Genomic DNA, 24,816 nt, shown 5'->3' with positions numbered 1-24,816 from the left:
TGGAGATGTGGTTCTTGTGATGCTACATATTTTCATATATGGTGGACATGTCGTAATGTTAAGGCATTTTGGATAAAAATATGGTGGATCCTGCAAAACATCTTCAAAAGAAGGATAAAATTTACCCCCCAGTTGTTTTTACTGGGTATATGCATTGATTTTACAGTAGCAGAGACTAATTTGATCCTGTATTTAATAACGGCAGCAAGACTCTTGGTGGCGCAGTATTGGAAGAAGAAAGATTTACCTATAATTCAAGAATGGACTTTGAAAGTTATGAACTTAGCCGAAATGGCCAAAATCTCAGCATATCTCAAAGAACATTCAAACGAGAGATACAAAAGAGACTGGAAAAAGTGGATTGATTACATAAAAAGTAAATATGGGACTAAAAAACTCCAGATAGCTTATGCTTAGTATCAGTAATAATTTAAATTGTTTTAAATTTGGGTAACAGTAAGAAGCTGAGTTCAATGTAGAGATATTTCAGACTGTGATTGTTCAAAAATTATACCACGTATGGTCTTTGGGAAGTCGGGGGGAGGGAAGGGAGGTGGGGATTTGGGGGGAGGGGGAGGGGGGAAATACAATATGTGTTAAGAAAAATAAATAAATAAAAATTGGGAAAAAAAAAAAGGATGATTCCAATGATATTTCAGCCATCACAAAACTCTATTTGTTAATGCAGTTCTAAAGCTCTCGTGTGTGTAGGGTTTTGAACTATCAAAACTAGATACGGAAATTATGTTTGGCGAGAATTTCTTATCCAGCAATACCATAATTATGTAAATTGTTCAAGTAGTCTCTTTGCTGTACTACATTATTTCAGCACTTCCCTGGATTAGCAATTTTTCAAAAAGTTTCACTTTTAAACAACCTACTGTTGAAGAATCATTAATTAAATTTAATATTAATATTGCAAATATTTATTCAATAAAAAGTAAAAGATACATTTTCTTCTATGGAAAAGGTAAGTATGCTCTTGGCTCTACTCTTCCCATTTTGGCAGAAACAACCTCAAGTAGGCATTTGTTATAATAGTCTGCCAATCTCTGACATTGACTGACAGGCATTTTTCCCACTCCTTCATGCAGAATTTTTTCAGCTATAGATGCTTAAAGGGTTTCTTGCATGCACAGCCCACAGTATCTCAATGGGATTTATAGGCAGGCATTTTCTCTATTCCAGAACCATCCATTTTTTCCCTTTCCCCCACAGCCAATTCTTGGTGGATTTACTGGAATATTTAGGGTCGTCATGTACCAAGATTCACTTTTGATTGTGCTTCTGTCTTTCGACAAATATTCTCACATTCTCACAGACCCTCTAGTACAGTGATGGCTAACCTTTTTGGTGCCAAGTGCCCAAAGCGTGCACACACGGAACCCCAAAATGCAATGCAAATGCCCCTCGCGCATGCACCCTATCACCTGTGATGCACCCCTCTTCCCTGCACATGCGCCCACCCTCTTCACCCATTTTTTACTTCCAGGCTGATGTAGGAGACTTTCCAGGCCCCAAACTCTGCACATGCACAAATCCCAAAAATGCAATGCGAACAGCATATAGACACACTGCGCATGCACACATGTCCCCCACATGCGCTCCATCCTTCGCACATGCACAGCAGAGACCCAAAGACCAGCTGACTGGTGGGAGGCACACATGCATGCGCAGTGGAGATGGGCTAGGGTGATGGCTGGCGTGCCGCAGAGAGGGCTCTGCGTGCCACCTGTGGCACATGTGCCATAGGTTCATCATCACAGCTCTAGTACAATGAAGAATTCATATCTGCCCTGCTGCAAATAATCATAACATATCCACCACCATGCCTTATAGCGGCCATCAGGTTCTGGTAAAATGGTGTCTTTGGTTTTGGTGAAACATGCTGTATTTTGACACTGTGGCCAAATAATACTATCTTTGCTTTATCTATCAGCACATTATTCCACATTATTCCTTGCTTTTGCCTAGCTATTCCATAAGTAAATATCAGCTCAGCCCGAGAATGACATAGAATAATCCTTGCCAAACTTGTTCTTTATTTGCTTGTACCAAATAGAATCTTGCCAGACTAAACCTATACTACTCTCACCCTTAACCGATATAACCTGGGAACTTCAAGTAAGTGGCTGTCCTAGTTCTCTTGTTTCTCATCCAGCTCTTGGATGTTATCTCTTGTTTCATCCTACTCCTTGGAACGTCTTCCTTCTTTCCTGGGAAACTGCTGTTTCACTGTAGTCCAACCGATATGTCCCTCTTCATAGGCACAGTCCGTCACAGTGACCTTTAACCTTGCCCTGTTCTTTCTGGGTAGCAGAGGTTTCCTCCTGGTACACCTTCCATGTAGATCTAATTTACGCAGCTTCTTTCTAAAGGTTCAGTCATGCACTTTGACATCAGTAATGTGGAGAGCTACCTGTAACTTAGGGGATATTCTGGGGTTCTTAGAGACTTCTTTCAGCATTGTGTGTTCTGCTCTTGTAGAAAGCTTGGCCTGAGCATTTTGGCAATTTGTTTGAAATCTCTACTTGTGGAAGATTTTCCAGGCAATGGAATAATTGATGTTGAATCATTAGACAATCTTTTTAAATTCCTTCCCAGACTCGTCGGCATTTATAAACTTACTGGAAACCTCAAAGAGTTTTCAGTCTAGTCATGGTGATTTCAAACTCTCTAACAACATAGAGCAAATCCAACTAAACACCTGAGGTTTAAATAAGACTCCCAGATCCTTTGTACTGTTTTTTAAACACTTATACTTGATATGATGCTCCTGATCCTAATTATCCTAAAGATCCTAGTTATTTGAAGCTGTTATAGATAATAAGGGTGTACTTATTTTTTCCAAATCTGAAATTTGCATTTGTTTATCTAAATTCAACAATGGACCACACAGTGTAAATGGTATGTGACATTTGTTGTATCTTTTATCTTGCAATAGGATTGAAATGACTAAATACATGTCTGTTAAAATACGTTGAAAAATTTGAATGGGGTGGACTGATTTTCACATGACGATACATGAAATCTTTTGATGAATTCTTATATTAACTTTGAATGAGATGAGATCAATATACAGATGACAACCTACTATTTTTTAATTGTGCCCTAGCATTATAATTTATTTCTTAAATCAGAGCTGATTGCATTCTCATAATAATCGCTTGTACAATTCTGGTTTTTACAGGTAATTCTTGGTTATTGACCATAATTGAGACTGGCAACTTGATTGTTAAGCAAAGCAGCTGCTAGGTAAATCTATAATCTTTCGGCAGATTCCTGAAGCACAAGGTATTTTAATATGTGTCTTCTGCAGATTTGTACATTATCCTATTACTGATTTTTTAATTACATCCAGATTTGATTATGTGATAAATACAGGATGTCTTAAAATTAATTTTAAAGGTCAGATGCTTCAGTATGCATTTACTACATTCAAAATAGTAAGCCGAATTCAAATTATTTTCTTTAAAGACCAGAATGGTCTAAAATATCTATTAAGTCCTTTCTCTGTGTTCAGAAATTTGGTGCCATCAAGAGTTTGGCAAGTGGCTATGGAAGATAGCTTTGTTTTTTAGGTTGGCATCTTGACTTTGGAATGTGAAGTTTGCATAGTACATTATTTAACTGAAAACATATAATTGGATCCAGCTAATATTCATCTAGATGTTCATAATATTCAAATATCAATTGAATTTCAAACTGATTTAATAAAAATATGTAACATGTCCTTAAGTTCATATATAAGACTAAAAATGTCTGTGGAATTTCCATATTCCCTGATGGTAGTTTGATATAATTAAATTATATAAATTATGATGCCATACCCGTGTTATTTTATAGGCAACTTGAAGTTTCAAGTTATATTCCCATAAGGCTCAAGATGGTCAACGATCAAGGATTCTGAGAATTGAATTCCAAACTATCTGGAAGGCATTAGTCAGGTTATCCCAATTGAGAAGCTCCCTAGGAGCACCTGCTGAGCACATATTCTGATCTAACAGTTTCTGAAAACTCAACATTCTATTTGTTTTGTCTATGTTATATCTAGAGAAAAGAAAGCAGCTTAACTTTGGAACAACTAGTTAGGATAGGATTTGTATTTATTCCTTAGTTTTAAGTCTCTGTATTTTGATAATCCTTTTTGTCATGTTCAGGTTATACATCCCTTGCTTAGAGAAGCAAAATATGTTATATCTGAAGGCCCAGCTTGTACCATGAATTTGGCACAAGCATGACCACCAGTAGTTATGCCTAACGGATGGTTTTGTGCACATACAGGCAATCCTGAAGTATTTTCTCTTTTCTTTTAAATGAATTATGTTAGGACAAGGACTAGGAATGAAGGCATTAGATGTCCAATTTACTGCACTTGAACTCATTCTAGGATCACATTAAACCAAGCAAATTATTTGTAAGTGAGGCACTATTGCTCAATAACACCCCATATGCTTTACAAGGCTGAGATGGGTCATGGCAGATAAAAAAATACTGAGATTAAGAGATGGGGAAAAACGTCATTCAGAGTAGCTGATACTGAGCTAATCTGACCTTGCTGAGAAAACTGTAGGAATTTGTCCAAGGAACCTCTGAGAATTGTACGTGACTGAGTGGAAGAAAAACAACTGTAAATTACTAACAAAGACATGTAACTTGACGAATGTATCTTTTCATGTCTTTTTATGAGAGCATATGCACCAAAGACCAATCTTTGGTGCATATGTGTCCAATCACACTTGGCCAATAAAGAATTCTATTCTATTCTATGTAAGGAAAGGAGATGGATCCCAACTTGACAGTAAGCAAATGGAAATAAAATCAGTTGGTGAAAACCTTGCCAACATTTATCAAATCAGTATATTTGATAAATACTGTATATCAGCAATGAAGAATGGTAATGATTAGAATAATCATTAAATTAAAATAAGGTTTATACTGTACCATCATTCCCTTACTAGTATATGATCTGGTCCTGCTTGGGATATTGATCTTCTAATAAAGGATGTGACTGATGTGGGAAAGAAGGCAATCCTGTGAATTAGTGAGGTTTACTCCACAGTAAATAGATATTTTTGTGTACTTCCCTTCCTCCTGAGGGAACTTAAACGGCTCCATATTTAGGATTCTGTACTAACTCATAAGAGATTAGTGTGTCTTATATGTGGTGTTTGGTTAGTGATTTAAATTTTCAGCATCCTGTGTGAAAAACATGTGCTTTTCTTAGAGCACTATTATTGAGATGTCCATTAAAGCAGGTTGCAGACAGATGAAAACAAGTAATAGTGTAATAAAGTACGTCATTACAAGTGGCTTAGATAACTTTAAAAAAAATCCAACCCAGAACAAGTTGAGGCCTGTTGATTAAATTAAAGTACTTTTTACTGGATTCTGAAGGCAAAAACGTTTGCTGCCTTCATGTCCAGCCTGGGACCTTTTGAATCTTGCAAATACAGGTAAACTAGATGGATGTTTGCCAATCTAGAAAGTACACCTCCCACCCCAATGCCCTACTCTAGCTACTACTCTGCTAACAGAATAGTAGCTGGAGGGGTGGGGATAAACATTCAAATAGAATAAAAAAGCAAAAGTTGATTTTATTCTGTCTACAAGTGTGGCTTTCTAGACTAGCTGGATTTTTGTTGTTGGTTGGGCTTAACCAAAATTCCCCATACAATATATGCCGTAATTTTCTCCACCAGATACTAGCAGAGAACTATATCATATAGTACCTATGTTTTGATGAATGATTGCTACAAACCTGTATGGTTTAGATCACTGGCTGGGCAATTCTGGGACTTAAAAGTCCACACCTCTTCAAGTCACTAAGGTTAAGAAACACTTGCTTAAGATGAAGACCATTATATGTATTTCATGAAACTGATTACGAGCAACAAGATTTTCAAATATGGAATGAACAAGTATACAAGAAAAATTTAATATGCCACACTGTGGAAATTCTCTTTCTGTTCTGCCTGCAATATGTATGGTTTAAGTTAACCAATGCAGGAAAGATCACTTGGCTGCCATATCTTCCGCCCCATTTCAAGGTTAGCTTTTTAGATATTAAAATATTCTAACAATTCAAATAGCATTGGATAGATAGACAACGTGCACTCCAGTTGCAGAAAACTTCCGATGTGATTTAAAGATATTGGGTTTTTTAGAATTGGAATGACACATCTTACCTTGTATTGCAGTGATGAATGCCTTCAACTCTGAATCAACACTAAGTGCTATAAATTCATCATGTTCCCTGCTTCTGAAATAAAGCACCTACCAATAATCCAGATGAATTCTTAAAAAGTGGGGGGGGGGGAGGCTGATAACAGTAAGCAATTTATAGGGTGTCAGCAACTTGCCTTGGCCTTAGTGAAATTCTCTAAGCTTTCTGTATTGTGACTTAATGACTAAAACTCCAATTCCTTGGCACTTATCGTAAAGGCTGTAATTATACTGCTGATTTCTGACTACGTCAGCATGAGCATCTGCCGAAGGGCGTCAAGGGGAACAAATGAACCAGCATGCAGGTAGACATTTGCATCAACATCAAAATTCAAGTTATGTAACTGTGGAGTTTTTACGAAAAAGGTGTAGTGTCATTGACGTTTGCTACGGCTGCTGCTGCATCGCTACATCATCTCACATAAAATGTTTCACAGCATCTTTAAAGGAACAGAATATCTGATCAGTTTGTTGATAATAATGTCACATATTCCAAACCCTCTGGGATGTAGGCAAGGCATCCATCTCATAAGATGGAGGAGGCAGGATACCTCCAGAAATTTAGTTCAGCAATGGACCATACTCATTTGTTGAGAGAAAGAATGATATGTGACAAACAATATCACGCAGGCAACAATGATTGCCCAGTCATGCACTGATACAAAGGGGGAGAATCCCCCCCCCAACACTTGCCAGAGTAAATTAGCTAGTATCATGTTGGCAGTGTTTCTCAATCTTGGTGACTTTAAGTCCTGTGGACTTCAACTCCCAGAATTCCCCAGCCAGTTGTGCTGGCTGGGGAATTCTGGGAGTTGAAGTCCACAGGACTTAAAGTTGCCAAGATTGAGAAACACTGATGTATGGGGAGCTGATAATTCCAATTATGTTGCTAGAGGGGTGAAACCAGTGTGTTTCAATATAATATTCAAGGGCAAATTTAAATCCAGTAGAGCTCAAGAAGTAATGTTGTATGAGACTTTAAGGCAGGGATGTTAAACTCGCACACGGGGCTGGATGCATCACGTGCTAGCCACCCCCACCCCCATTTTAGCAAAAGGGGAAAAAGTTGTGATACATCACGTGACACTGTGTCATTGCGGGTTTGATACCTCCTGCTCTAAGGGCATAGGCGCAAATGTGTATAAGCCAAACAGAGATCCTTGAGAGAGAACCTTTGCTTGGGAAATGTCTTGGAAGGAATTCCATCATTTGCATTTTTTTCAGATGCACTATCCTTGGTATGACAATACCCAGTAAGTGAACTGAAAAATAATAGGGCTCTGCTGTGGGATTGTAAGATTATCTACAGTAGAAGCAATCAGATTTCCGCAGTCATACACAAGGAGCATCATCAGATACACCTGTATCGGATGAATCGGGTGACTAACTGCAGCAAGAACCAAACCCTTAGAGAGAGGCTCGAGTTTGCAAACACGTGAAAAGGGTAACAGTCATGGAATGATGGACTTTTAGTGCAGCAAGAAAGAATGGAGTCACACTCCACATTTGATTTTTAAATACATAATCTATGACACAGCAGATGTGCAGTTTTACTCTTCAGTAAGTCTATTTTACACGAGGACTCTCCATAAATATGTCTTTGTAGGACATAACACATATATCTTCATGTGCAAAGAGCACAACTATGTTTGATGCAGCCAACTGGGGGTAATTCTGTTGTGTGTGCTTGTGGAGAAACAAAGAGGTGTGTGCTGTTCATACGTAGAAAGTGTACAGAATTGCCTGTGCTGAAGAAATATCCGTCCAGAATGGTTATTAGATGCAGGGGAGAAGACAATAAGAGAAAAGATTAAAATTTGCAGACTTTTATCAGCATTGCTCAGACTGGTTGTCAGAGGCCATGGGCTACCTGTTTGAAATGAAACTGCAGCTCTTATTACTACTAGTGGGATCCTAGCAGCAATACTGTACTTTACGGTATGTCGATCTGAGAGAATAACATTCCCTGAGAAGTAAGGTAACACAGCCACATTGAATGACATGTGCAATTTCTGGAAACGGACAAGGGTTGTATCACACACAGAAGCTCTGCCACTGTAATTTTGCAAGGGGATATCTAGTTCTCAAAGCAGAAGACAACTTCTTACTCCTTCGTAGAGGGAGCTCCTTGTGCACCTCCTGCCCTTATGAAACTCAACAGTGTTGAAGCAACATGTAAGAAAGCGCTCAGGAGCAGAGGGGGTTCCATCATGCCACACCTGCCACGAAGAGGGCCACGCCCTGGCACCAAAGGCCCAGTGAAGGCAGAACAAACAACAGAGAAGATGGATTTTTTAAATAAAATAAAAAATTAAAAAGTCCTTTATTGGGTGCAGCCTGGTCCCTGTGCCACGTTGGGCCTTGGCCGAATAAGACTGCCCCTGGGCTTGGGGCGGCTCAGTCAGCATCTCCCCGAACGTCGAACACTGAGAGGTGAGGGACACGGGCTGTCCAGGCCCTGCTTATGGGCTAGGGATGGGGAGCCCCATGGGGAGGGGGAAAGGGGAGGGCCAAGGGTCAGTGAGGTCAAGTGTCTCTCTATGGGTTTGGGGAGAGGGAAGGCGAGGTGTGGGGCCCTGCGGATATACCAGGGCTGCACCGCACACCTCACTGAGCTGCACTCGAAGTGGTTTTCTTCAGGGTGAAATTGGTCCAGTTCACAGCCACTTTTTGTCGGGTCTGCTTGGCTGAGTCCAGGCAAAACCTGCAATACAGGGAGGGATGAAAAAGGGTGATGAACGGAGTAGTAATTTGTTCTTACTGTATAGGCATACAAATCTATACTTCATTATCTTTCCCATATGTACACACAGAAACATTAGTCATGCCTTTGTCTTCAGACATAGAATGAGACATCAGGAACTTGTTAGGTAGCTATTTTATGAGAGTAACTGATTTGAGACCACAGACTGATTTGCAGATCAGCGAAATTGATTGTTTCAGACATTCCCCCCCTCCCCCATTCAGTTGCCTACTGTTAATATTACTTCGATTGCTTCTCCTTGACAAGTGCACACCTGCTTTTCCCAGAACTTGGGATAGAGGTATATGCCTGGCTTCTTTTCAAGGCATTTATAGAGTACTCAATATTGCAGAAAGAAATGGTTTACACTGCATCAGCAAAGCCAGAGAAAAACAGTAGATGGATTCCAGACCTCTTTTAGGCAATTAATTAATGAATGTGCAGATCTCAACAGACCTCACAACTATTAACTGACTACTTTATAGTAGCAAACATCGTGCCTAACAAATAGGATTCTGCACCTCCTCATACTTGGATACTGATTCAGTGGAAAAGTCATTTTTTTCTGAAAATCAACCTTCTCCTCTTAAACCTTCTTGGCTTTATTCCCCAAACACCAGCAGTTGCCCATCAGTAATTCTTCACCAAAACTAATATTTGTAGGTAGCTAATAATGACACAGATGACTTATAAAGATTGGACAAAGCGCTTTAGTTCTGAACCTGCATCAGAGGCAATTTTGAATGGCTGAATAGCCAGAGAGAAGATGGTTAACCACTAGGAAAGTTTTAGCTATTTACTTATGGGGAAGTAATACTAATGGGCTGGAATATAATAATGTTACCATGTCTTCTGTTGTACTTTCTTTTTTCAGGTATGTTGCCAAATACAAATGTGCATACAGTTAGGTAGAAGCTTTAAATCAATATCCAGAGAAAGGGGTTTTTGTTTTTGTGTTATTTACTGTTTATGTTGACATGACTTCATTGGTGTCACTTTGCTAAGCTCAATCTTGCAGATATTGCTGCTGGCAAAGTGTAAAAAGTATGGTTCACTACTGTATTGCTTCTATTTGGGTCAATTTTTCTGTTGAGTGGATGGATAACAAATAACATTTAGCATGGATTCCCACTCCATATACTTTTGTGACCCTAAGATATAAATAAGGGAATGAGGAGTTTATTTCCTTTATTCCCAAGGATGAAACATTAAATATGTTTCAAGTTTTGTTTTATAGAAGCATTCTAAAATGCGACTACGTTGTATTGAATTTCAACTCAAAACGTTTGATTTGATTTTTTAAAATATTGTATTTGATGAACACTCTTAGACAGTAGATAATAGAAAATGGGTGATGAAGCAGTACATAGAAAACGGGAGGAAATTCAAGGTTAATGAATTGAAGGCCCTAAAAAAACTGTAAATAAGAAGGAAAAATAGGGCCACATTTGAAAAGAATTTGTGATGTATGTAGGAAGCTTTGAGACAGATTATCATAAAGGCAATGGAAAGGTAAACATTAGAGGAATAAAATATAAAAGATATTTTGCATATATATATATATTGTATATATTGTTCAGAATCATTTTATTGTTTCTTCAAATAAAATGGCCCAAAATTAACCAGAGTGAAAACATGATTCTTTCAATTAGCAATTATTGTCAACCTTTCCTATTTATTAACAATGTACCTTGCATTTCTATTACAAGATTCAGCTATCAAAGTGCCTGAAAAGAAAACTAAGACAATACTCTTCTCTTGGATGACTCATAATATCTAGTTTCCTTTTAATAGGAATGCTTTGAAAGAATAGAAATTGACAGCAACCCTCACTCTTTACTAGCATTGATGATCTTACCTAGTTTCGTAATTAAACATGTAAGAAAACAACCAAGCTCAGAGACCACCAACCACCCCTCGCTGACTGATCTACCCATTAGCCATGCTTTGCAAACCACAATAGCAGGAATTTGACATCAGACAAAATTGGACATCAGAGAAATAAACAATCATGAGCTACCAAATTCATGGGGGGGGGAAAAAAAAACAACCAGCAAATTCTTCCTTTCGGCACAGTGCATCTGAACTTCCACTCCTAACCATTTCCCTGATGAATGATGCTTACAATCAGGGACCCTGTGAGGCTGGAGGGCGTTATCGGTGCACCTCCTTGCAAATTAATACTTTGCAATACAAGAGAAAATTATTTTTCCATTTCCTTAGAGCCAATCTTATCCTTGCAATAGGTTTCAACCACTGTGTTAAGCTGTAATATGGTTTGGTGTAGAGTGGTGCAACAATTTAGCACTGTGATTTATAAACTCTGATTTGTCGCTTCATATATTGTGTGCACTGAACAAGCTGTGGCTTATTCAACAAACCAGATTCATTGACTGTGACGTTCGGATTAGAGCTGCATGCCATTGATCTCCTTCCCGTGTGGAAGCTGAGGTGAAAAGATCCCAAAGGTCAGTTTTAATGTGACAAAAACTTACCGCTTGAAGTATTCCACTTCTCTGTCAGTCTCATCCATCTCCACGCTATCCAAGTCTTTGGGCAGGAACACGTCATCTAGCAATGTACAATACAAGAAGGTTAATAATTCAAAAGAAAGATCAATTGTAAGGATCTCCTTCCCTTGATAAGCACAGCATGCGCTTTCCAGTGGTGGGTTCTGGATCCCGATCCAACTGGTATGGTTGGAATGGGCCCAGTGGCGTCCACATGGACGCACACAGCGCGCGCATGCATCTTACCACCTCCGTGAGCCTCCACAATGCTCCAGCTGCTCAGCGGAGCGTCGCACAGGTGCTGTACGGGCCATGCACGTAAGCCTTAAAAGACAGGTAAGGAGCTCAGGGGGGCGGGTTGGCCCTCCGGAGCACCGTACCAGAACGGCATCCGGTGGTCCGGGCAGGCTCTGGTATGCCCGTACCGGGGCATACCGCCTGCAACTCACCACTGGTACTTTCTTATGTTGATGCAAAATGTGTTGAAGGCCACATCCTGCAGGTTAAAACAAAGACAGCAAAGCGTCCTTCATTGAAATTTATTCTGTATTTGTGTCACAGCAACCCACTTGGCAGGTTGTGGTGGAAAGAAAATTTTCTGGGGAAACACAAATATCTGAATGACAAATTCCATGTGGCCTTCCTTGGTTTCATGTGATTCTCAACTTTAAATAAATCCAAAATATTTTTCACTCTCACAACTGCAAGGGGGGAACTCTATGAGAGTAAAATGAAAAGCAGGCTTTAGCAAGAGGCAGAAATCCTTTGCATGCACATCCCAGAATCACTGGGCATAATGGCTGGTTCTGGAGGGAACTGAAGGCTAAAAACAGTTTGGGAGCTCCGGGTTGTATTTAGCATTAATGTTCTCTCTCTTCTTTTCCATACACAATAATTCTTTCTTATCCACACACCTCTCTCCTCTGTTAGCCACACCAGCCCCTGCCAAAATTCCAGCCTCTCACAATCTTACATGAAAATGTAAACTAGGCATAAAAAGTATTTATAGTTTGCTTTCCTGACTCAGTAAAATTCTCCCTAATACCATGTTAAGGCCTTTTTGTAAAGCATGCTAAGACTCTAGGCCAGATATATTCCCCAAACTTTTATCTTGCAGATACAGCATCTCCCAGAATGTATTTATTTTATTATGAAATGTATTTGCTGCCCATCTTGTGTCAAACGATTCTGGGATACTTACAACATAAAAACATTAAAAAAAAACAATAAAAATCATCAAATTTAAGATAACAAAGCAGATAAAATAAGGTCATTAGCACAAGATGGCAAAGGAGGGAACCAGATAAAGGGGGGGAGGGAGAGATGGGGGAGGGGGGATTAGCTTTTCATTAATCAACCACCTCCAGTGCAAAGCTCCCCCATTGGGTTCCCTGGCCATCTGGCAGAGCCACGTCTTAAGTCTCTTACGAAAAGTCAGGAGGGGGGGAGCCAATTTCACCTCAGAACATAAGTTATTCTAAAGGGCAGGAGCCACGGCAGAGAAGGCTGTTCTCCTGAACTCCGCCAGCTGAAATTACTTAAATGATGGGATCCGCAGAATGGCCCCTCTGCTGATGCTGGTGGGGTGGGCCAGCCCCATCGGGGCAAATGGCTCCTCAAGTAGCCTGGGCCCATGCCATGCAAGGCTTTAACAATGATAACCAATACCCGGAAGCAAACTGGCAATCAGTGCAGCTCAGTGGTGTAACATGGGCCACTCAAGGGGCCCTAAGAAGTGCCTTTGCCAGTGGGGTCAATCTAGAAAATACCAGCTTGGAAAAGGCTGCTGTAGCACTGTAAAATGTGACTGTGGCAATATCATTCAGGAGGAAACCTAACAACTCTCCTGTTTCAGTGGTTTCCATGACTTGCAGTCAACTGACAGTGGCATCATCGTATACGTTTGATGGGTTTCTGGCGGTCTAGAACTGCCAGCCCTTTGGAGTGTTAACTAGCTTATATCTAAAGAATGCTGTTTCTCCAAAAACAAGACCTTCCCAGATAATAAGCCCAATCGGGCTTTTGAGTGCATGCGCTAAAATAAGCCCTCCCCGAAAATATTGCACCGCAGCAGCAGCCATGAAGTGACCACGCTCCTGCACCTCAAAAATAACAAGACCTCCCCGAAAATAAGGCCAAGTGCTTACTTTGGGGGTCAAAAGAAAACAAGACCCTGTCTTATTTTCAGAGAAACACGGTAGTCGCCGAGTAAAAGCATGGAGAATATCTGAAACTCACCAATGGAAGGGCTTGTTTTCTCCATTTTGTTCCTACTCTTCTTGCCTTTGCCCTTTGGTTGAGGCAAATCATCTGGGGTGGCTATGTGTGGGAGATGCCGGTCCCCAGGCCCAGAAAGAGCAGGCTCTTGCTCAGTCTGATCAGCTCTGCCTTCACCTCTCCGGTTCTTCCCCTCAATGCTCTTCTCTTTGTCTGCCTTAGAGCCACCGCAACTCCATCCCTGGCTCTGTCGCAGCCCCCGGGCACCATCGCCTTGCTCTGCATGACTGCTGCCTCTTGGAATTTCGGAAAGGTTGCCCTTGGAGGGATTCTTCTGCCCCATCCCCTTGGAGCCAGAGTTATCGTTAGAAGAGAGAGCTTCACCCTTCTTTGCCGGGCAGCCCTGCCGCTTACCCTTCCTCTGCTTTCCAGTGTTGGGCACTTGTTCTAGCACTTCCATTCCCCTGCCCAGTGCTGCCTCCTTGGATTCATGGTTAGTCCCAATCTCTTGGGGAGAGTCTGTCGGCTTGGGTGACTGTACCCAAATCATGCGAGAGAGATTGGGTACAGCATTCAGCCTTTTCACCACACCATTTTCGGAGGCCGGCGGCGGTACTACCTCTCCAGGGCTTTCAGCCCATCGAGGACCCACTTCATTTCTCAGTAATGAATGATTATGGGGGGCATTCAGGCTAAGTGGAGACAGGTCAAGGTCAATCTCTTGCAGCTCAGAGGAGCCATTGAGGTGGGAGAGAAGGTTCTTCTGTTCCAGCACGGCAGCTTTTTTGGGAAAGTCATTCACATCTAAGTTGAGATCATAGACGCTGAAGCTGGCGCGGATGGAATCCTTGATTGTGTTCTTGATCTCCTGTAGCCGGCTGCTCAGAAAGCTGTTCACTCGCTCTAGTTCTAGCTGGGGCCACTCCAGAAGCTTTTCTTCAGGCAGCTCCTGATCTTGACCTGTAGGCGGGCTTCGATCCACACGCTTCTGAGCCTCAGCCTCTAGCTGGGCCTTTTCCTTCTCCTGCAATACCAGAATTAGTAGTATGAATCCTCAACAGCTTCAGCAAATCAAACAGCCATTGAAAGAGTAGCTCTGCGGCAGGATGAAGGATAGTGTCAGTCCCAGGCTAATGAATTGGCCTCTGCTTTTCAGCCTGTCACACTTTACACAGCTAGGCAAGCACTGACACAAACCCCAGAGCATCCTAGGGAATTGACTCTGGAAACTAATAAGGTGGCATATACAAAGTCTGTGCTATAGTAACAAACCTTAGGGAAGAGACGCACTGCCAGCAATTTCCCACAGCAATTTCCCACAGCAATTTCCCTCTGTATACAAGTCCCAAGACTCCTACATCCCTTGCTCTAAGCTCAGCTCATGACAGTGCAACATTCAGGAAAGAATGGAAGATGTGAGCAGAAAAACAAATATAAACTTTCAAGGTGTCTGACCCAGTTCAAGGGGTAAAATAGCTGAAGTGCTTGTTTAGTTAACCATAGGAAAAAATCCTCAACTCATTCTAACTTCTGGTTTATTTATATATTGTAGGGGGAAGATCAGATCCTATAGCAAGAGCATGGACTTTATTTATATCTTTCTACTTCAAAGTGACAGTAAAGCAAAGTTATTTTATCTTCCATGCAAAGGTAGCAGGGAAATTCGTCCCAGCTGCATTTATAGTCGTTCTATTGCATTCACACTTTCAGGTTGGCAGGCCTCAGGAAGAACGTAGTAGTCTGATTTGGTGTAATGCACCTTCATATTTTCAGTCTCCAGAATACCCAGATGGAGAAAAAGGCTTTTGGATTAATCCCTAAAGGGTCTACAATGCTTTTGGGAGATTCACACACATATTTAATAGACTCCTGCCACTAAACTCAGAGTAGGTCATATGGTATTTTTGAAGTCTATTTTTTCTGCAGAATTTGAAAAAAAAAGGGGGGCGGGCTCACAATCCATTTATAAGTTAAAATGTTATGAGCTAATTATGTCATATGTTTTTGGAATTTATGTCAATCATGAAAATATATCCAAATAGACTTGGGAGGACTATAAATGTATTACCGTATTTTTCAGAGTATAAGATGCACCTTTCCCCCCCTAAAACAGGATGAAAATTTGGGTGCGTCTTATACACTGAATGTAACCCCACCCACCCATCGAGCCCAACCCTTTGGCCTCTGCCTCCCAGCAATTTACCTCCTTGCAGCAAATGGGGGCTTTCCGGGGCTGCAATAGCCTATAGTCGTGATGGTGAACCTATGGCACACGTGCCACAGGTGGCACGCAGAGCCATTTGTCAGGGCACGCAAGGCGTTGCCCTGTCAGCTGGCCAGCAAACATAAGTGCACATTGACCAGCTGACTTTGGCCTTCTTTTGAAGCTGTTTTTTGCCCTCCGGAGGCTTCCCTGAAGCATCCAAAGCATGAAAAACCGGCCCTAGGAGAAAACCAGAAGTTCAGGAACGGACTTCCGGTTTGCTTGTAGGGCTGTTTTTCGCCCTCTGGAGGCTTCAGGGGCCTTCAGGAGGCTTCTCTGAAGGCTCCAAAGGGCAAAAAATAGTCCTACGAGCAAACCGGAAGTAGCTTCCTGTTTGTCCGTAGGTCCGTTTTTCGCCCTCCGGAGCCTTCAGGGAAGCCTCCTGAAGGCTCCGGAGGTCGAAAATCAGCCCTACGAACAAACTGGAGGTCAAAGGTTCAAAGGTTTATTTCACTTGTATGCCACCCTATTCCTGAAGGGACTCAGGGCGGCTAACAAACCAGGGGGGGGGGGGGATAGTACAAAACAAAAAAAACAAAGGACAAGCAACAAAATACAAAAAACAATTTAAAAACAATCAACAGCCACACAATTCGAGCAGGGATGGGAACTCATCAGCCCCAGGCCTGCCGGAACAGCCAGGTTTTAACGGCTTTGTAGAAAGCCTGAAGGGTGGTGAGGGTCCAGATCTCCACGGGGAGCTCGTTCCAGAGGTCACCATTTCCAAACTTCTGGGTTCCCCACAGGTCTGTTTTTCGCCCTCCGGAGACTTCTGGGAAGCTCCTGAGGCCTCCGGAGGTCGTTTGGGGGGGGGGGGAGTCTGCTTTCGCCCTCCCCAGGCTCCTAGAAAGCCTCTGGATCCTGGGGAAGGCGGAAAAAATGCGGCAAAAGCGGTGTGTGTCGCTAAACACGTGCAAACACGCACGCTAGTGGGGGGTTGCGCGCATAGCATTATGGGTGTGGCAAGCCAGTGCACGACCCCCCTGTGCTCCCCCCGCTTTTGGCACGGCAGCCAAAAAAGGTTTGCCATCACTGGGTTACAGAAATCCCTGCAGACTGAAACAGCTGATGATCGGGAGAAACTGAAAGTGAAATTTGCTGTTTTCTCCACAAGGCAAATTGCCGGGAAGCACATTTTTTCCCTTTGTGCTAATCAGGCTGTTTGCTGCAAGGAAGTAAGTCAGTAACTAAAATGCAGTTGGCTGGGAATTCTGGGAGTTGAAGTCCAGACATCTTCAAGTTGCCAAGGTTGAAAAACACTGGCCTATAGAATGTTCAAATTATTAGACTTCTTTTTTAAAGACTGCTTTATTATTTAGTTCTAGACAACTTAACAAAATGAAGAAGCTTTTTAAAATAAATGCTTGATCTGAAGAGGCCCAGTGCTATTGTATCTTCTTTTAAATAGCAGAGAATAACTATACTTCCAGAAAGCACATCTATTTTAACAGCATCTGTACAAGTATAGTCTGGAATGTAACACTACAAATAGTGTATATTCTCTGTGTTGTTTGTTGCAAGGAGGCAAATTGCTAGGAGGCAGAGGCAAATATTTTTCCCTTATTTTCCTCCCCCAAAACTGGGTGTGTCTTATACTTCAGAGCATCTTATACTCCGAAAAATACGGTATATACAGTGGTACCTCAGTAATCAATTGCTTCAAAACGAATTTAGTACTCAATGCATTTTAATGTGAAAATGTTGTCCCAGTACCGGATCTTAGTTTAGTACTTAATGTACTGCTATAGGAAGAGGGGGACAGCTGTGGGCAATGGACAGGAAATTCCCATGCTGGGAAGGCTGCTGCAAAAGGAGAACAACCACAGAGGGTGAACAGGAAGTCATCCGTACTGGGTGGGTCACTGACATAGGAAAAGGGATTGTAGGAGATGACCAGGCGGAACCCGAAGGAGGGGGTCAAACATGTCATGAGTCTCTGTGCAACTGCAAGAGTTCTAAGTCCAGCCCACCTTGAATGCTTTCTTATTCCCACTCCTTTCCCTTGACCTTTAGTAGCTCAGATTTTTGTAGAGAGCTTAAGCTTGCAATAAATCTTCATACTCGTTTGAACTGCCTGAATCTCCTGGTTTCCCCAGCACTTGACAGTAACAGACAGAAAAATCTTCCTGGCCAAAACCAAGTATTACATGGTAAGTTACATGGTTTCTTTGAGACTTGCCCTTTTTAGTACCCGTCGCACCTCCTAGAACCAATTAATAGAGCACTGAGGTATCACTGTATTTCATTTCACCAAACCACTTACCTGTCCATATACCCAGATTCAGGGACTACCGTTTATACTTCTGAGGCAGTTCTTTCCCAAACCTACCCTTATTTGATATTTAGATTTCAGGAAGGCCATAAAGAGTTAGCTCTCTCCCAGGTGCTGGGGGGGTAGGATGAAATGGACGTTTGTGGAACGTTTTCTTAGAAGCATCTCATTTTTTGTCTCTACAAAAGCTTTAATTACTTTTTAGTTTTGCTGCTGTTGAGAGCTGCCCAGAGCTGTGTTTCTAGAACCATACAAATCTTTTAAATAAATAAACAGCCATCTGTTATGCAGCATTCCTACATCATTTTGCTAGGTCTAAGGAGCTCAATTTTACCCACTCCTCACATGGACACAAGCCCACCTTCTTCTTCTGCTTGTGGCGCGCACGCTTGGCAGCCTTAGCGCTGTTCAGAGGCTTCGGCTCAGTGCTGTTAATGTAATCCAGCAGCTCATCCACGTCCCGGTGGTCTACAGCTGGTTCTCCCGAGCTACTGCTATGCCCCAGCTTTTGAGGAAGTTCCTCTTTCCTCTTGGTCAGCCTGGAGCGCAGCTTTTCCCGGATCTCAGCATAGTTCCGGCTTGTTGGAGCAGCTGGAGGCTGTGGACAGAGTTGATTGTTAGTTGAGTGCAAAACATTTGAGTTGCCACCCCAACATTATTCCCAAGGAATACCACTCCCATCTTTCCTGCTCTCCCCTTCCTTCCTTGACTCAAAGTTTTGCCAAGCAAGTCTCATCTATCTAAGCCGGCATTCCTCAACTTTGACAACTTTACGATGCATGGATTGGGGAATTCTGGGAATTGAAGTCCATGCATCTTAAAGTTGAGAAACACGCTGATCTAAAGCATTTAGCCTCATTGGGGTTGAAGAAAACCCAGCTGAAATGCTTGAGTACAAAATATAACAGAATTCAAAACTTGGAACAAAAACAACGATTTAGATAGAGTGAAGTCAACTTGAGGAAGGCCGGCACTAGAATGAGAAAGGGAAGTGCAGTGCCTCCATTGCCAGAAAGGTGTCCTTCCAAGCTTCACACGAAGTCTATAAGTATAGATTAGGAATGGCTGCTGGCAGTGCCTTCACTTACCGCGTTGTGGCCAAAGAACTCACAGTAGCAGCAGTCACAGAATTTCCCATCTTTCTGGGTAGTGGAGGATGAGGTGCAGGAGCTACGCTCAGAGCTGCTGTCCTCATCCTCCCCAAGCCCCTCATCTGCCTCACAGGACTGTGGTGCATGACAGCTTGTACCGTTTGGGAATTTATGACCCTTGCAGGCAGGGTCCCTGTGAGAGAAAGAGGGGGGAAAGGAGGTAAGAAAAGGCACACACTGGATTCTCAATTCCCAATGGACATGCTAGATTGATGCCTAATATCTTGAAAGAGTTGAATGAATGCCAACATATTAAAAGCCCCATCCAGGTAAGATAGAAATACTATCAGTAGAAGATTTGTCCGACTATGACAGAAATATGTTTGAGAAACAAGGTTGCCCTTCCTGTAAAAGAGCAAATCTTTGGGCCACAGATTCTCTCCCAGACCAACCTACCTCGCAGGACTGTTACAGGGCAAAATAGGAGGACAGAATACGATATACCATCTTGAGCTAATTTGTAAATCTTATAGTTGCTGAAGTTGAGAAACAGTAGGTTTAGGTTTATTAGATTTATATGCCGCCCTTCTCCAAGGACTCAGGGCGGCGTACAATATTAAAAGAAACACATAGTACAAAAGTTAAAAAAAAAAATAGAATATCCCAAACCCAATTAAAATTGACAATGACATTTTTTTAAAAAAATTCAAATTAAAATTAACAGTGATCAATAATTTATTTTGTTTTGTTCAGGCCAGGCTTGCTTGCTGGAAAAGCCAACTTTTTAGGGCGTGTCGGAAGGACCGGAGGTCGGGGATTATACGAAGCTCCAGGGGCAGCTCATTCCAGAGAGAAGGTATTCCACAGAGAAGGCTCTCCCCCTGGGGGTCACTAGCCAACACTGTCTGGCCGACGGCACCCTGAGGAGGCCAACTCTGTGGGATCGCACTCGACAATGGGAGGCTACCGGTGGCAGTTCAGGTGATATGTCACTATAGGGAAAACCCAAGTCCACCCTTATTCCTGAATGACTTTAGGCTAATCCTGATCTCTTTTTACTTCAATTACTCCTTGGAACAAGATTTTTCAAAATCAGTTGAAAAGTTATTATTAAAGCTACTAACATCTTGGAAATACTGGGATCCTTCTCAAGGGAAGTTTCAATACCTGCACTTTATGCGGTAAGAAATATATGGAAAACATTCGGTAACCAATATAGTTTGTGTCCTTTATCCATCAAGTATTTAAGGTCAACTCTAATTAAGAATAATGGAAGACATATTCAATTCCTTAAAACATGATTATTTTAGATCAAAATAGCCCTGTTAAAGGAGTTTTAAAACTTTATGAAACTTAAGAATTTATTTCAGAATCTCCTTGATAGCTTTGAACCATTTATTATCTGGACTTGAAATATCACTGCTTTTGAAAGTCTGCATTTAATAAATAACTTGGAAGAATTATCTGATGCTCCCAGATGAGTAAGAGACCAATAGCATTATATGATCTTTTGATCTGAATGTTCTGTTCTAGCAAAGTAATGACAGATTGTTTTTAAAACTGAAAAATGAGTGTCTTCTGATAAAAATGTGGTTAATACAACAAGAAAAAAGTACTCTTTTTTTCTACAGGAATACTGCATCCTAGAACATATTCAGCAAAGATTTGTTATGGTTGATTTGCTATTTCTTATGGTTGATTACAGTTAGACGATGCAACATTAATTCATTACAATTTTGACTTATTCTATTCTTGCCATAGTAAAGGTCAAAATTCACAGAACTGTCAAATTGCTTTAGGTCAACTGCTGTTTCTGAAATAAAAATTATTTTAATTGCTATTTTTGTTGTGTTTTTTTCTTATATTGCTGTTCTGATAGTAGCCAAAATTATTTAAGATGGGCAGTCTTATAAATTGTCTATTTAATAAAGAAATATCCACACTCTTTTAAGCTATTTCTCCAGTAGTTAAAATTTAACAAAGCATCAAAAATTGTAATTCCTTTATACACAGGGATTTATCAACACTTAAATTATACAATGCTGGAAAGATAAAGCTACTGCTGGTTAGTAGACTCAACTTTGATATGTGTGTTTGTCAGATAATGTGAATTATTCTTTTATTGACAGTGGGGCAAGGCAGAGGATTTTTGATTAAAGTTGTCTAATTGTCTGGAGTTGTTTGTTTTATGGTAAAAAAATTTAGATAGTTTTTCATTTTTTTACTGTTGTCATTAAAAAGCTATAAAAACAATTAGCAATGGTGTATTCTTATTTAACTTCTGTTACATATCCTTCCATATGGCAACATTAACGCTTGAGGAAACATATCAGGATTCAGTCATCAGTGGGACAAATAGGCATAAGGTGAAGCTAGAGCTAGGATTTTGATTTAAGAGTTTCAATCAAGTCCAAAAGACAATAGTTTGACAGGAGTTCTTCAACACCCCTCTTTGGTAGCCAGAAAGAACACAGGAGGAGAAGATCAGATTATCAAATACATATAAAACCATACTTGAAAAAGGGACTAACACTCTGCCTACTATGCCATTAGTTTGCTGGATGTTTTAAGGATTAATGTGAGATGTGAGGTTCCATATATTGTTATTCTCAATACAAAATCAGATATTCCAAAAATATGTATCCAATGAGAGCTATGATTTTTAGCAGATCTGTCAAGACAAGCAGGCAAACTATGAAGGGAAATGCAACAAGAACCTGATTAATGATATTGGGAGTGCAGAGCAATCAGAACTCCACTTAATTACCTGTTGGTGCTGGGTAGTTGATGTGATGCGGTAGGAGGACCCAAGGAACCGCTGCAGTGCCCGTTGCAGGGATGGGTGCATCCTACAGGAGGTGGAATCTTCAGGAGTGGCACATTGGCAGTGGGTAAGTGTGGGCTCTTACAAGATCCAGTAGGAGGGGACTCTGCTCCTGGTTTGGGGGCCGGTGCATGTGGACTAAGGGCTGGTGTAGGAAATGGGGCCGCCTGCGGTGAAGAGCTCAAGTGAACATGAGGAGGAGAGCTGTAGGGCCCGGTGTGGGCAGGCATCTGCTTTGCAGGAAGGAGTGCCGGTGGCTGTGAGGGGAGGCCTGTGGGGCTGTTGGGTGGAGCAGTGAGGTCCACATGCCGGTGGTGCTCCGAGGAGTGGAAGGCCTCGCCTGCAGCCAGATGGGAACAAAATGATGTTAGGTCTAATCCTTCCAGCAGACATTTCCATGAATTACGAAGAGGGTAAAAATACCCTGAGTCACTAAGCTGCTACATCAAATAAACCCCACCATAAACTACTGTTTCCTCCCACAAAATATTTTCCTTCTGTAATATCTCAAAGGGTCTAAGGCTATATATCTAGATACCACAGTAAAATCTAACCAAACCCAACTATATGTCTTCTTACACTTGGCATTTCCATAAGTGACATTCCTCCCAGAGCATTTTAGAAAGTCCAACCCAATACAGGACGTAAATAGCAATAGCACTTAGACTTATATACTGCTTTACGGTGCTTTACAGCCCTCTCTAAGCGGTTTAGAGTCAGCATATTGCCCCCAACAATTTGGGTCCTCATTTTACCCACCTCGGAAGGATGGAAGGCTGAGTCAACCTTGAGCCTGGTGAGATTCGAACTGCCAAATTGCAGGCAGCTGGCAGTCAGCAGAAGTAGCCTGCAGTACCGCACTTTAATCACTGCGCCACCATGGCTCAAAGGATGCTTTAAGTTCTAAGCCCATTCAATAACCCACAGAGATGGGTAAAAAAAGTCAACTATGGCTGGCTTGGATCTGTCAAACAAAAGCCCCAAGTTCAACCAAAAGAAAAAGGCTCTCTGTAATCCAGGAGGAAGAAAGCGCCTTCAGTTGGGAGCCCAACAATATAGTGGTGGGGCTTTTTGCCCTGCCAATTTGGTCTGTTGGCCTTCCCTAGGCCCTGCATATACAGACCTGGCGGGGTGGGTCTCCGACACATGCTCTTGAACTGCTTGGGAAGCGTTTTGCAGAAGTCGAGTGAGGTAGGCAGAGGTGAGTCTGGGGTGCCGCTGGGAGCTGGGGTGAGCGTGTGGCTGTAAGGACAGGCTTTGAGCCCACCTCCTACAGCAGGGGCCTGGTTGACACACTCCGGAGGAAGGCCGGGGTGCTTGTCACCTGAAACGGAGTCAGAAATGGAGCTGGCTGCTCTCCAGGCCCCTAGCTCACCTCCCCACTTGTGGAACCTTTTCCTGGTCCAAGATCATAGAGGTCTCTAGAGATAAACCTAGTAAGCAGAAACTTTCCTATGAGCATTACTTAGCCCAAAGAGAAGACACCTTACTTTCTCTGGACCAGCAGATGTAAACACTTTCTTAATATAGTTCTACAATATCCATCCCCGTAACTGATAAAAGCCTCCATGAAGAAGCTATAGGGAGAATTTCACTACCAAAAGGGATAAAACAAGCACTGGTCCAGGGCCAACATGAACTCACCTGGTACAACAGGTGTTCCCCCAAGGGAGCTCCCTTGAGCTGCCCCATTTGCATGCTGGGAGTTCCAGAGCCCCGAAAGCTTGTGCGCGGACAGGAAGGAGCTAGGGTCCCAGTCTCCCGAGTTCCCGTGGCACGAGGATGAAGATGATGAAGACGAAGAGGAGTGGGAGCCTGCCCCGCAGGATTGTGACTTACAGGCTGTATGTGACAGTGAGACCTGGGAAGAGAATTGATGGCTAAGTAGCCACTCATTCCATTTATCACTTTGCTTTGGGAAAGTAAGCTGCTAACTAAGCTATATGGAAATATAACATTGGACTAATGTTTCTTCCTACTCAGTAGCACCTTTCATAGCAATAGCACAAAAGAGTAAAATTGCAGGCTCTTTAGAGTGAGGATAGATAGACCTGTCTAGTCTTGTCTTTAATTGTATTTCCTTTCTTACCGCCAAAAAAGAAACAGTGACTAAAAAAAAAGAAGACCCAAAGCCAATAACTGTTCAAAAAACATCTAACCATGTCATAGCTGGCAACTCTCACAGCCTTGCCCCAAAGCAATTAGAATTGTGTTCAAGAAAATGCCCAAATCCACACTAAGCTTTGATATTGATATTACCCTTTGTTAACCAATGGCATCTGCCTGGAGTGAGCCACTGGGCCTTCAAACGTTTATCCACATTAAAATGCTTACCGCCAGAGCCTGTTCCTGGACTGCTCTTCTTTCTTCCTCTTCTACGCTCTGCCGACAGCTTTGGCAGATCCACAGGGGCATCTCTCCCAGAAGGTTCTGTACCAATGTTGGTACAAAGTCTGGGGGCAGCCGCTCACCTGGGGATACCAGCCCATTATGGGATGGCCCAAGCCAGTCTTTGCGCTCCCGATGGCAGAGCAAGCAGCACGTCTGCACCGACTGGTTGGAAGTAGGCAGAACCTGCAGCAGAACAACAAAAACACGCTCAGGACACGTTGCCCAGAGAAAGCATCCAGACAGCCATTTTTTCTCAAGGTACATAAGCTTAAGCTCTAAG

General features: G+C 42.0%; 1 protein-coding gene across 2 annotated transcripts in view; it reads right to left on the bottom strand.

The window, feature by feature from the left end:
• Positions 1-8,515: 8,515 nt before the first annotated feature.
• The window catches only part of FAM193B (family with sequence similarity 193 member B), a 40,508-nt gene continuing 24,207 nt past the window's right edge, over positions 8,516-24,816 (bottom strand). The window contains exons 2-10 of one of the 2 annotated variants that reach the window (XM_032211195.1): positions 24,480-24,719; positions 23,790-24,006; positions 23,269-23,469; positions 22,089-22,485; positions 19,319-19,514; positions 18,592-18,828; positions 13,717-14,719; positions 11,464-11,539; positions 8,516-8,929 (exon numbers count right to left, since the gene is read on the bottom strand). In XM_032211195.1, the coding sequence (XP_032067086.1) occupies positions 8,833-8,929; positions 11,464-11,539; positions 13,717-14,719; positions 18,592-18,828; positions 19,319-19,514; positions 22,089-22,485; positions 23,269-23,469; positions 23,790-24,006; positions 24,480-24,719 (2,664 nt within the window). In that variant the 3' untranslated portion in view covers positions 8,516-8,832. The remainder of the gene's footprint in view (positions 8,930-11,463; positions 11,540-13,716; positions 14,720-18,591; positions 18,829-19,318; positions 19,515-22,088; positions 22,486-23,268; positions 23,470-23,789; positions 24,007-24,479; positions 24,720-24,816) is intronic. The other variant, XM_032211196.1, reaches the window with a different exon arrangement.

The sequence above is a fragment of the Thamnophis elegans genome, chromosome 2 (genome assembly GCF_009769535.1).
Source record: "Thamnophis elegans isolate rThaEle1 chromosome 2, rThaEle1.pri, whole genome shotgun sequence".
NCBI classification, from domain to species: Eukaryota; Metazoa; Chordata; class Lepidosauria; order Squamata; family Colubridae; genus Thamnophis; species Thamnophis elegans.
The sequence above is the reverse complement of the archived record's forward strand: the minus strand, read 5'-3'. Positions and strand labels throughout refer to the sequence as shown.